Source organism: Haemorhous mexicanus, chromosome 3, assembly GCF_027477595.1.
Source record: "Haemorhous mexicanus isolate bHaeMex1 chromosome 3, bHaeMex1.pri, whole genome shotgun sequence".
In the NCBI taxonomy this organism is placed as follows: Eukaryota; Metazoa; Chordata; class Aves; order Passeriformes; family Fringillidae; genus Haemorhous; species Haemorhous mexicanus.
In genome coordinates, this window is record NC_082343.1 from 86,965,232 (window position 1) to 86,979,296 (window position 14,065).

Genomic DNA, 14,065 nt, shown 5'->3' on the forward strand with positions numbered 1-14,065 from the left:
ACTTCCTATAATTAATGTCATAGTTTTGGTCCAATGTATAATAATGTCCCTGTCCAGGCTACCACTGCATTTCTAACATACGCATAAAGGAAAACAGGCTAGTTTTTCAAAATTTAACTTAGGAAGGAGAAGCCTGATGTAAACAGGCACTGTCACAAAGCTTGTTTAAACAGTTCCATCTGGAAGACAATGGGGTAGAGGTTTGCTAACAGTTTGCAAACTACTGCTGTGAGACAACATTGGTACCTTCAGTTATACTATATGTAGTTAACATCAGTATACATGCAAAAGGAAACTAAGTTCCTAAACTTAGAATACAGTTCTAAACAGATACAGTTTTGTGTAAATAGTTGACAAATTTCCCTAAGGTACATCACTGAGGAAATCTAACATGCTTTAATCTCTGATGTTTAGGCCAGAGTCTACACAGACTCTGCAGGCAGGAAGCTCAGGCTGGCTGGAGCACGATGCTTTTCCTCTTAAGTGGATCCTCACAGCTTATGGGGAATACTCAGCTGAGTCAGACTAGTCTGCTTCCCATTACCCTTATCCAGTCAGCTCACAGTAAAAGAGAACCTGGTCCTGAAAATGGTGATAGATACTTAAAAGTATCATCTAAAACTATGACCCTGTGCAAATGGACAGATGTATGATGTGGATTTGATTCTTCTATTAAAATAAACCATCTATTTATACCATGCTTTCAGCCCTACTGCTGCAGATATACAAGAATATTTTATTTTTAAAATTGCAATAGTTTTCTTTCCTGCCTCTGCTGAATTACTTACCTGATGATTGTTTGGGTAAAGTCATATCCCAAAGAACTCTAAAGAGTTAAATAATGACTAGTAAGCACTAACAACTAAGAAAGAAGAAGGGAAGACAAAAAATAAAAAAGGCAGGTAAGTAAAGTCTGTCTCATTTACTAGAAACTGGATACTTTTAAATCCAGATAATCTTCTGTTCATATATATTCATGTATGAATGTAGCTTATCTATCTTTTTAAGCATCATGCATTGCAAATAGCACAGCTTACTCTCCCCCAGGTACATAAACTATGAATCTCACAGGGGAAAAAAGAAAAAACTAAGGGAAAAACAAACAAACAAATGGGAAAATATACACTAGCAAAGAAACAGACTAGCTGTTTGAATCTAGGTTGTGGCTAGCAATTACTCTCAAAACTGAATAAAGAATCCCTGAGGAATGGTGTATATTACCCAGTTTCCTTTTGTAACCACAGGGCTGCACAACTCCAAATGTGAATTTGTTAAGAACAAGCAAAATTAAGGCTGTCAGATAACTACAAGAGACCACAGCTGAGAGACCAATCACCTTGCTGATTACATCCTCCCATAACCAGACTGGAGCCTGGAAACAGACATCTTTCATCTCATCTTTCAGCAGGCATTATTGAGTAAATTAGAATGGATTTACTTCAAAACTATGGTGGTGAGAGGTAAGTAAAATGGCCGTTGCCTCACACTTACTGTTTCAAAACTGTGGTTTGTAACATCAGCTTCCCTTTGATTTCCAGGATTAGATGGGGTGAGTAAAAAATCTGGGAGAAGTACCTTTGTGAACTCAACTCATTGCACAGAGGTTCTTTAGAGGTACTGAGTATGCAGCACTGAAGACTGTCATAAAAGTGTTGTACTAAAATAAAAATAAAATCTTTTATCAGACTCCAATACTTCTCACTATTCCCAATAATCAAGACTGCATGCATCTTTATACCTACTTCTGTTCATATGCTAAAATACAAATGTCATGTTATCAATGTAAAGCTTTAACCAGTGACCAAAAATAAATTCTATTTAAAAATCAGAGGGAAAAAAATTAATTACTAAATTAAGGAAACTGCTGCTGTTTGTTTGTAAGAGAAGTCTAGTATTTCAGTTTCCAGAGGTACTATATTAACAGAAATTAAAAATCATACATCTTCTGCTTTACTCATTTGCTATGCAAGACATTAAAAAAAAAATTAAAATCAACACCATAGTTTCTTCATCTGCTGTAAAGCTTGCTTGATTTTTCACTCTTTACTGAATGTTTTGGAAGTCAGATTCTTTCAAGACAGGAATATAGTGCAATCTCAAAAATCATTTCTGTTCAAAGTCTCTGGTTTTTAAAGAGCGTGCTCAGTTTCTCAGCAAGAAAAACAGAAATGTCACAAGGGACTACTTAGATGTCTCTTCTTCATTTGTGGCTATCCTGCAAATGTGCACCACAAGTACATGCATTTTTTATGCCAAGTAATCTAAAACCTTAATAGGAATTCTTAACTGTTATTCTACCCAACCTGAAAAACAATACAAACAGATACATTTAATTAGGTGGCCACCTGATCCCTTACACTGCAGAATGCAGTCAGGCTACTCCCTAAAGCACTACTAAGCCTGAATCCTCTTAAGAAATATATAACATATACTTTCCATAGAGTGCATGTGTTGCCATGTAATTATTAAATACACTTATCAAGTCCCCACCCTACCAGCTTCCACTGAATAAATCTGATTCAGAAAAAGCACTGGTAAAACTTGTTAAGATTGCAAAACATTGCAGCATTGCCCACCATCATGTTAATAAAAAACACTTACCAAGCACATGCAGCAGTGAGCCTGTTAAAGCAAGTCAGGAAGGTCTTAAATAACTCATCCTTAATTCTGTAGATTTTTTTCTATTAACATCACATTTTATTAAAAAAATAAGTTTCCTATATTTAACATGTATATTAGCTTGCTGTATGTGACTGGAGATCTTGAGACCTTTAACATTGAATGACAGTAAATCCAACACTTTCTTCACAGCTTTGAAAGAGGGTAAAAAGGGAGGGAGGATGAAGGAGAGGACAGGTAAGAGAAAGGAAAAGGAAGAAGCACCAGGCCATTCCCAGTAAGAGAACCAAGCAGTTCTACAGCATCAAAATATGAACTTGCATCACAAATATCAGAAAAAGGAAAACTACTGTATCGATGAAATGTGGATATATTCCACATAATTAAAACATACCATTGGGAAAACCTAGACTAGGAAGGAATACATTCTACCTGCAATTGTCTCTCAAAGAAATTAATTTTCCTTCCCTCTCTTGTATAAACTACTATTCCAATATGTCAGTTGCACTAAAGCCAGATACACAAGACCCTGTATTTCCACAATCTGGAACTATTTTATCCCTATTTTTCCCCCACCAGTGGCAACAGTACTGGATAAAAACTTGAAGGAGGAAACAACTCAGAGGTGTGCACATTACATATTTAATTTGTAGTCCAGGAAATTGCCCCCACATTCTTTCAACAAGAAAACTGCAGGAGTCATTTCTGACAGAACACATATATGTGGTACTTACATAATCTCCATGGGGCCCAGGGATTATGCGAGAGAAACCAGGGAATGACCAACTCCCCTAAATCCCACAGTTATCTGTACAAAAGATTAGCAGCCCACAGTTGTATTGCTCTATGTGCAACCACTCTGCCTTGGTGAGAGAACCCCCTGTAAACAGAGGGTGTCACAGAGAGTCCTCTGTGCAGGAATGCCCTGGAAGTAACATCATTAGCAGCTGTACTTTCAGGGTTTAGTGAGAATGAAAACTCATGGAGGCCATGAAGCACTACGGGGTTAGACTTGGATGTTGTGTACAAAAATAAAATCTCAAGGGGCCCAGAGTTCAACTAATGAACTCTCTGCTGCTTCTCTTTGGGAGAAGGGAACGGTAAATGACACTTCCAGTAGAAAAATCAGGAGTGAAAATATTATCTGCAAGGAGAGATAGAAGATCCCTCTCTACTCCCCCAAATTCCTTCCTGGGAAGTGACACTTTCTGGTTCCCTTCAAAGATATCTGTATAAGTAGAAAACTGGAGATATATATATCCTTGCACAAATATTTTCTTACTTTCCTCACTTCAATGACAAAGCCTTTCTAGAACAGGGATAAAAGGCTACATTTGCAGTATAAGCAACTATGACATTTCAGACTGTTGTAAAATCAAAATACACTGGAAATATCCGAGCAAGTCCCTACATTAGTCTGATGCTACGTAAAGCCAAGAACAAACAAGCAAGCAATGAACACTGGTATTTTGGTTTTTTGCATGGATATTAGAAAAAATAGTAATCATACACTTTTTTCTTTTTAAATGTTCATTACTTAGATAAAGCACATATGAATGTAACATTCAGAATTGTAACATAGAAAATGTAATGTGGGCAATCTGCTATTCCAAGTACACTTACCAAAATACAATTTTATAATGAAGAAAGTCTCAAAATACACCTGTACAACAACTGGGATCCACAAAATATGATTTAATAGAGTCACTCAAGATCACTTCATTGAAACCACTTTTATAATACTGTTTGAAGAGTTTACCTCTGATCAAAGAGCACTCTCCCCCTTTCCCTAGCCTGTCCCACAAAAGCAAGGGTGGAATTGCAACTGCAATGCATATCTTCTAAACCCCCAAATCTGAAGCAGTCCTATGAACTATGACACTGCCTACACTTAGATACTGGGAGGATGGGAATTACCCTCTCGGAGGCCACGGTACATTGAGACACTTACCCATATTATTGTCTGTAGCGCAAGCAGAATAATCTTGCAAAGGGCAACTAAATAGGGTCAAAATATGAATTAATTATCTCACTACCAAATCATTCCCTATGTGTTACTTAAGCATGTAACATTAAAACTTAACTGGAAAAGAAAAAAGTAACCATTTAATCCTATATTTTCTTTATTTCCTTTATGTTTAGAAGTTGCTATTTAAGTTCTATTAACAGAAATACATAACAAAAGCTCCCTATCAAGTGGAAAAAAAGTAATTACAAATGCTGAAAAAGTTGGCCTCATTAACATATGTACAGACTCACTTAATACACATCTTTGTGGGAATTAAACCATTTTATGACACACATTTATACAGGCATTAAACATTCCCTAGTAACTTTGAGCAGAGAACACGCCAAATCTTTAGTCTGGGCAGACAGAAATGTAGGTTTCAGTTTTGATTGTGGAGCTAACATGCAACAGATAAAACATTCAGTCTGAGCTGTTGTTGGCAAGTTGTTCTGTTTTTTCCTGCAACATTGAATTTGGGTCTTTCTGTCCCTTCTTGTCCTTGTTCTGCTGCTCCTGGAGAGTCAGGATTATTTTTCTTATTTCTTCTCTTTTGGTTTTCATTCTTGGGCGTGGAAACCAGTCTGTTAAGTTCATTGGTAGCTCAAAACTCAAAATGGGATTCTGAAAAAGAAGGTCATTTGGATATTACAGTAAAGAGTTATAACCTAAATGACTGAAGAAAACTATAATGAGGAAAAGTACATTCTTCCTCACTTCATTCCATGAGCATGAAAAAAGATTTCTACAATTTCCATGTTTTGTACATGTATAATTATGGTAAAATCAATCAAGCTTCAGTATGTTACAGACTAAAATCCATCCAGATCACACTCCTGATTATAAGAATGCCTGAACAATCTACTCTGTTTGCTACAACTTTTAGACTAAGCATTTGTCTGCATAAATGTATAAAACACTTCTAATTAAAAAAAAAAAAAAAAAAGAGTGAGTGAGTGAGTAAACTACTGCAAAGATACAGGACATTTTTAAAGCATCAAAATCTAGAGCTGATCAGGAGTCCAAAACATTTCTCTTCTTATAAACAGCCTTTAGAATCATGACCAACTAGGCAAGACAGATTTAGATTTCACCCTAGAAAGCAAAGCTCCTGCTTACCACCAATGCTTATTATACTTACATTCTCTTTTCTTGCTAGGTAGCATTCTCCCAAATAATTACGATAATTTATGAAGCATTCTCTACTCCTCTTCAGTGACACTGTACAATAATTCCACCCTAACCAAATGACAATCTGGGGAACAGTGCTGTCTCTCAAAGAAATTCCTCCCTTTCTGTACTCCAGTTTACACCATCAGGGCTCTTTAAGAGTGAATTACATTCACCACTGAAGCAAGCTTAGCAAAGCTGCTTGTGAAAAAAACTAGCGACATTCTTCACAAGACCATGTCAGTGCTTAATGTCGCACTGGCAAAATTTTTTTGTGTCTGTTCAGTGCGGGAAGACAAGCGGAGCCACGGTGAGAGGCCAGCTGCGCTGTGCTGCCCTCCGCTGCCCCTCGCCCCGCAGGCTCTCGGGGGAAGCCGCGCTGCCCCTCCCGCAGCGGCCCCTGGCGGCCTCTGATGTTCACAAACATCAGATTAAGCACCTGCTCCCACATACTCTCCTTCAAGTTTGTAGAGCTGGGGCAAAATGAGACTGTGGGCAGTTTTCCAAACACAAAGCAGCAGAAATTGTTCGCTGAATACTTCAAGACAGTCTAGTACTGTGCAGCCAGCTCAGATTTTCCTTCCCCAGTGGAGTTACTTCTGAGAATATCCTGTGATTTGCCCTCTGACACATATGTGTTGTGCTATTCTCTAGCAGACAAAGCTGTTGCACACTGCTGGATTAGGCAGGACAAGGGATTCAGCCTGGCATAAACCAGCAATCAACTTGCAAAAGGGAATGGGCTAATAAAACTTGGAGAAGTTTTATTAAACCATTCCAAAAAGGAATGGGTTAATAAAACTTGGCTGCTCCTTGTACCCCCAGTGAACAAAACAGGAGGCACTTGGTTATGATTCTAAGCTCTCAGGAACTTGTCAGTAAAGCAAAGCTTTTGCCTTCCATTTGCATGAATGGAGGGAAGGAGGGCTGAGGAATGGATAAGCTGCCAGCTTTTCTAGGAAAGGGTTAGCTACAGGAGAGTTTAGAACAACGCTCTAAAGCACCAGGGATTCTAAAGAGTTACTGTCCCATGCAGGCAGCATCTCACTTGAGGATCATTTCCCCTCCCATTCTAGACCAGAAGATGCTAATGCCTCCTCTGGTGAAAAGAGCTGTAAGGATTCCACTTACATGTTTTCTTACAAGTTAAAAACACCCACAAGAGAAACATAAATCCCCTACCCATATCACATTTCTGAATTTATTCAGTACAGTTCTCAGGAGAAAATTATTAAGCTGTTTGTAGTGCATTTTTAGTTTAGATTTTGAACTCAAGTTCTTACTGGATGATTTTAAAGGGTGCACAGCAAAAGAACAGAAAGGAAGACTCTTAACGTGTTTTCTTTAGATTCTCTCAGAAAATGTCATGGCTTACAATTCTTTTATGTGTGTGCAACTAAAAAGATTAATTAGTTTATTTTCAAAAAAGTTACTCTGTGTGTTTATGCATAAATTAGTTTATAATGCATAATCTCATTGATAGGTATTGAGCTACACTAGGAGCCTTTTATAGTTGTAATTATTTTCATAGCTTACATTTGATTTTTGCAGGAATCAAAAATAGCTTCAAGAACATACATACCTCAAAAAAGCTCTCCACATACTGGAGGATGTACACTCCACAATCACTGAAGTTGTTCTGCTGTGGCACTTTTGGGTTGGAACCTTTCATGACATCTTTGGAAAAGCTTCTTTTGCTGCCTTTCCTGACTTCCCATTCCACCTCTAAATATCTACAATAAAAGACCATGCAAATGAAAATATTTTTCTATTCCTTGAAGAATTAAAAGAAAAACCAACAAAAACCAAACAACAACAACAAACAAACAAAAAAAAAAACACCATCAAAACCCCAAACCAAACTAAAAAGAAAAAAATTCCCAACCAAACCAAACTAAGAAAGTCCCTCCCAAGCACCAGACAGGAAACTTACTCCCTTAGTGTTTTCACAACATTTGACCGGGAAGGGCCTCTCAGTGAGTCCATAAGCAAAATGCAGGGCCTAACAGAGAACACAAGTTTTAAGGACACAGTATTTTACAGCAGCTTGAAAAACACAATGTTACACAGAAATAGTTTGTGGGGTGGCCTTAACAAAACTAGATCAATACTGCAAAGTTCTGCCAGCATTGCTGTAACCTCCTAATAGGGATAACTAAATGACAAGTTATCTTTAACCATACACTAAGTACACTTAGAAATGTACTTAGAAAATACAGTACTGTCAGACAATTTGTTACAGTTACTTAAAACACCTTCAGGTGTCTAATGCTCTTTTAGGTGCACAAGGTATCTGGGACACTGGCGAGAGAAAGTAAGGCACAGAGCCCACAAATGTCCTGCTGAAGTAGCAGCTTGAGGACTGATTGGACACTCCACAGCACACTAGAAGAAAAGCATTAGGAAAAAAAACCAGCACGTTCTAGAAGTAATCCCAGTCTGGATTTAAAATCTAGCTGGTAGTTACACACAAAACACCCACCAACTCTATTTAGAAGACTTTAAAAAAGGTATCTATAACCAAGTATTTTCTAGAGAATCAAGTCTGCTCAAGTCCTCTCCTGCACACTACAGATGCCAGTATCCTACCACTCGATTAAAGCACACTACACCTTTTCAGAAGCCAAAAGCACAGCAATCTTATCAGCCACCTTATATGCAATTTGGATTCATACATCAAAGCTAACTCATATCAGAGTTCAGAATTTTATGCAGTATGTATTTTGAGGGATAAATAAATGCAATTACTTTTCACAAATCTCAGTTTTTTCTTATCTAACAATAACACAAATACATTCAAAGTATAATTTAAAGAAACATCAAACTAGCAAATTCAGACAAAATATCTGCATGTATTTATGCAAAGGTTTGCATTTACAAAGTAATTTACATGTATGCCATTTTTTAGGCATAAGCAGATAATCACTTAAATGGTGTTTGCTTGTACTTGTTTTAAGTATTCTGATAAAAGTATTTATATAGGTACTGCTCTTTAAAAAGCATTAAATGCTCTTTAAAATGCTCTTCTAAAAATAGTAGTACTTTGCAGGGGGAAGAAGTGACAACCTTCTCAAGGTAGTTTTCTATTTTATGTAGAAGTAATTTTAAAATATGCTAATAGTAAAGTATTTAAGTGCCCTTAATGACTTTTGATACTTAAGCATCAAAGATGTTACAAAATTTCACATTGGATAAAAATACTGTCTGCTAGAAAGTATTATGTACAGATAATCTGTCATCAAAATGGGACAAATTTAGCCAAGCTATAATCAGAAGCTCATAAGTATTCTTAAAACACAACACAGATGGACTTTTTCTTGAAAACGCATTAAGTCATGTGTCCCATAACATATATAAATCTGTAATTCTATTCTGCCTCCTAAGAATGTACTATAGTGTACTGTGAAAGTCTTAACACCTTTCTGTAAACCTTGTAGTCACAAGAAAGGAAATAAAAAAATAGATAAATTATGAAAAAATTACAAAGAAAACTTTCAAGACAGCAATATTAGTAGCAATATTTCTGGATTTCAAATCATGCATCTGTCACACCATAATGCAAAGAACTAATGCAGTAAACATAATGCAGTAAACATTTATTAAGAAATTATTCCTGGGTATCAAATATTAAAAAAGAAAAGTTTTCAAATCCAGAACTGATAAAAAAAATTTAAGAAGTGTGGAACACTTTTATTAGAGGAAAAAAACCAGACAGAGACAAAGAAGAACAGCTATCTTATTTAGATAAGAAAAGGGGGCAGTCAAAAAATTACTCCAATTTTCCTTTACTAATTTGAGTAGTGATAAAGGGATTTTCACCAATAATTTAATTATTTAATTTAAAAACATTAATCTGCTTTTTAATATAGGATACATTTGAACATGCTTCTGCACCTTGTTTTTGTAGGAATCCAAGTGCAAAATACCAAAGAACAGCCTTACTGGAAGAAAACAATCTTCATTTGCCTGATGCAGCACACAGGCTTAACAGAAACCAAAAAAGCTATTATTTCACTAGTAATTTCATTCAATAAATTTTATGCTCACTGAAGATTGTAATATAAAGTTCTCTCTCAAACCCCAACAGCACGCTGATTAAGGTTAATGTATGACTATTTCTCAAAATTATTATCTTTTCTATTTCATAAACTTCTATTATATCTCCATTTTAACTGTTTTAATACTTACTGTTTGCAGATAGTTGGCTTCAGGTACCATTGTCCCATTTCTGAATTACAGTTATCATCTACAAGGCCACCATCATCACTACTGTCTTCCTACAGAAGCAATGTTGTTACAGGTGTTTAAAAGCTAATATGTTTTTTTCAAACAGATGCAAAGGAATTTATTGTTACATTTAACATTTTCATTCAACACCAATAACCGAGTTTAATAAAGAAATGATAGCTTTAATCTGAAATTATTCACTGTTTGTTAAGTTGACCAACTTTTAGTCACATGGTTTCTGAAATTCATGCTAGAATGACATGGATTGAATGCTGCTGTTTATTTAAGGACTGTAAAACTCTAAAATGCAGCTGACATTTTCAAAACACCTCTGGCTTAGAAGAGGTGAATCTCCATTATTTGGTTCTAATCCAAATTATCAGCACTTTTCCTTGTCAGTCAATACTAGAAATTTGCTTGGCAGTTTCATACATGTTTTCTTCTAGATGAAATGAGACAAGATCTTCAACAAGCTGAGAAATAAATCTCTATTTTTCCTCCAAAATACAACAACTTGATTCTTAGGGAAAGGAAAATTAAACCATGATACACAGGACTATGGATTGCAAAAACAGTCACATCACAAGCCTGGAAATATCCTCTAGCCTTTTGATTTCAATACTGATTGCTATGAATGATATGGAAGTTTTATAAACAAAGGCACTACATTGTTGTATCTAGAAGAATACCAGAGATCCATAGTTTCTCACCCTTCCACTGAGTTCAACATTACTTCACAGATTACTGCATTATGGGGAAGGACGTCCTTTCCAAAAATGGGAATCCCTGTACCAGCATGATTTTTGTGAGCATTGTGTACGTTTCACTAACACACAGGATCTTAGTGCTGAAATCCTCAAGCTATGTTATCCTATTAGAAACTACCACCTAGCTCCTCATACACTTGTTTTTGTTGCAGCCTCAACTCCTTTTTTTGGCAGATGAAAAGGTTGGTCCACTCAGCTTGTACCATGGTAATTTCTACATTTGCTTTGTGCATTCTAGAAAATATCCGTGTCAGCGTCTTCCTGAACTAAGTTCTAAGCTACATGGCAACTAACGAGCTTGGAATTTGTTCCTTTCCTCAAGGAACACAGCTGGCCATGTGCCTGCTTCCCTGCCTTCATGCCATGTTATTTCAGACTGGAAATACTGTACTACTTATTCTCCATCTTCTGGAAACTCTATCTGCTACAAAACAGACAGGCAGTTCCATCAGGCAAAACTCAGAATGTTTGCACAGGTGGCATGACAGGAGACATGGGCTAAGTCCAGCTGAAAACACATTTAGGTTTCAACATCAACTGGAGCTTTATATGTATATATGTGTACACATATACATAGCTACTTGGAACATCTAAAAGCACACTACCTTTGGAAGTCATTACAGAGAGCTGCGAATTGAAAATAATAGTTTGCTCTGGACTCAGAGGTCCAGAAAAGGTCAAACACCTGGAACATGAGCAGGCCAATTAGGAAGAGCAAATGTGTAACTTCTGGCCTGCTCACATTGAAGTTACACTTATACAAGCAGCAGAGCTATGGAATAATGCCCTCAAACCCAGCACTGAGTGAGTTAGGGACATTTGAATATTCAGTCTTCCCACAGCTTTAAAATCTAAATGTTTTCCAATATGAACAAGAACGGTACTTGATTATAAATCCATGCTGCGTAAATCTGATTAGGAGAATGGAACAAAACAACAGAGTAGCAAACACTGATAAATGTGTCTGGTTATATCCAGGAAGTGCAGCTGAAAGAAGAGTAATTTGTTCTTGGGTTTAGCAGATGAACATGGAGTGGGGAGAACAAAAGATAGGAGTGTACTGATTTTCACTGTTCCCACTAAAATCACTGTGTAATATTGTCATTACACAAAACACTCACAAAATTAAATGCAGGATCAGTACAGCAGTTTTCTATTAAACAGGTAAATAAAGAAATATATAATCCTCTCTGTCAGCTAACCTGCAGATTTTTGTAGGTAACCAGTGCTTTGGACTTGACACTTGTAAAGATAAGTAGCTTTAGATAATGCACACTCACAATCTGTACATCAGTTTTAAGCTGTCCATTCAAAATACAACACAACAGTTCACATTTCCTAAATAAAATTGCTAAATTCTTTACCTGGTTATCTTGGTCTTCAGAAAAATCTATAAGCTCATCTTCATTTAGTTTACTGCCATCAGCCGAGTCTTCACTATAGTTTACTCTGATTTTGTGCAATCCATCTGTATCAATCACAGACAGCAGGATATTTAAATATCAAATACCATATCATCACTGAAGACCAAACTCATTTTAAATACTTCAGATTTCCTCGGGATTGCTCACAGTAACTGTGATACAGCTGACATATAATAATTACCTCATGCATATGAACAAGAATGGAAAGCTTCTGCTAAGTAGCACAACAGAAACTGTTTCGTCTTGTGTGAAACATCTAAAAAAATTTGAAACACCTGCACTATGATATTTCCCCATAGCTCCATGGAGCCTTTATAAGAGTCTAAATTGATACTGCTACCAAAATGGGCACCCTGATAAGCTCTCTGAAATGACCATCTACTCCTATCCGTAGCTGGTTCCTTCCCTAACACCAAATATACCCATACTCACAGTGGATCACACTGAAAAAGGTAGTCACCAGCTTATTACTTTTTAACTGGAATAATTTTTTCCATCAGGTCACTGTGCAGTTATATGAAGACTTGTGTTGGTAAAAGGGGAAAGGCAGCTTGGGAACACACTAGAGGGGAGGGCAGAATGAAGGATCAACTCTCCTGGGAGCAGCAGCTTAGCAACATTTCAGTTTATTTCATGAAAGATTATCTGTAAATTCACTCCCAACGACCTCTATATATTTAGTCACATATTTAGTGGGAAACAACATAAGAAGAAAAAGAAAAAATGAATATTGTAGCTATACCGGTGCAAGAAGCAAATACAGACAGCTACAGGCTCACTAGTCTTACTACTACCATACTTACTACTACCATACAAGACTTCAGAACAGATTTTCATGGAAAAAATAGTAAACTGTGGAAATAAATGAAAAATAAGTAATTCATGCCAGCAAAACTTTGAAATCTTCCTAGAAATGGGCTATTGTAATACGTGTAAACAACGACAAAAATAGTATTGGTTACGGTGTCACAGGAGGACATTTTACCTAATAAAGGAAACTAGGATTTCTATAACAGTAAATAGGGCAGTGAAGTAGCTAGTGGGAAAAAAAAAAGGAGAACATACACATTTGAGAGTATTTCAAAAGAGATGTTAAGGTAACACTTTGGAAAGAGGTCACCAGTGAAGTTCCACAGGGAAAAACTTGGGAATGAGTCTTACTCAGTATCTTTGAAAAGACCTTAGCATAAGAAGTAGGTCATATACTAATGTGACTTATAGCTGACAGATTTTAAGAAAATAAGTATTAATATTGAAACAAAATACATCTTGTTCAAAAACTGAACAAAAAATTATTAGATAAGTAATAAAAATAGATGGATTTTTGATTACTTCAAAGTTATTTATGTATGAACTTCTACAGAGTCACAAGCTCAACACCAGGATTTAGTCTGAGATCCAGCCATCTGAGTTTAGGCTCCCATGCAGAGTTAGCACCTAGGGTCTCCATGGCAGGAAACCAGTATCAGAGCACAGAGCTACTTAACTGAACTACTACTACTTAACTGAGCTACTCTGTATGTGCTGTAGGACAAGAAGAGAAAGTCTCTTGGGTTCACTGACTACATTATCAGAGGCACATGGAGTATTTTGAGATATCCTTGGATATCCAGGACTTATGGATGGATTTGGCACAGTTGAGATCCACACCCTTCTGGAGCAACAGATGAAGGCTGCTCAAATAACCCAAGGCAGAATGCCTATCTTCCATTTGGTTGAAATTGAAGTTTAAATACAGTGCATCTAAATTTAGCTGCCTAAACACATCCTTAGAGTCAATCTCACCCTTAAGTCAGGACTGTGCCCCCTGAGAACATCCACTTTAATGAAAGGGTGCATCATCTTCAAGAGCT

At 36.6% G+C, this 14,065-nt stretch overlaps 1 protein-coding gene across 6 annotated transcripts in view; it reads right to left on the minus strand.

Moving 5' to 3' along the window:
• Window positions 1-3,245: 3,245 nt before the first annotated feature.
• Window positions 3,246-14,065, minus strand: part of SENP6 (SUMO specific peptidase 6) — a 71,705-nt gene continuing 60,885 nt past the window's right edge. For all 6 annotated transcript variants that reach the window (XM_059842595.1, XM_059842590.1, XM_059842591.1 and 3 more), the window contains 5 exons: window positions 12,153-12,256; window positions 9,983-10,071; window positions 7,728-7,796; window positions 7,377-7,527; window positions 3,246-5,248 (listed from right to left, as the gene is read on the minus strand). In XM_059842595.1, coding sequence (XP_059698578.1) covers window positions 5,048-5,248; window positions 7,377-7,527; window positions 7,728-7,796; window positions 9,983-10,071; window positions 12,153-12,256 — 614 coding nt within the window. In that variant the 3' untranslated portion in view covers window positions 3,246-5,047. The remainder of the gene's footprint in view (window positions 5,249-7,376; window positions 7,528-7,727; window positions 7,797-9,982; window positions 10,072-12,152; window positions 12,257-14,065) is intronic.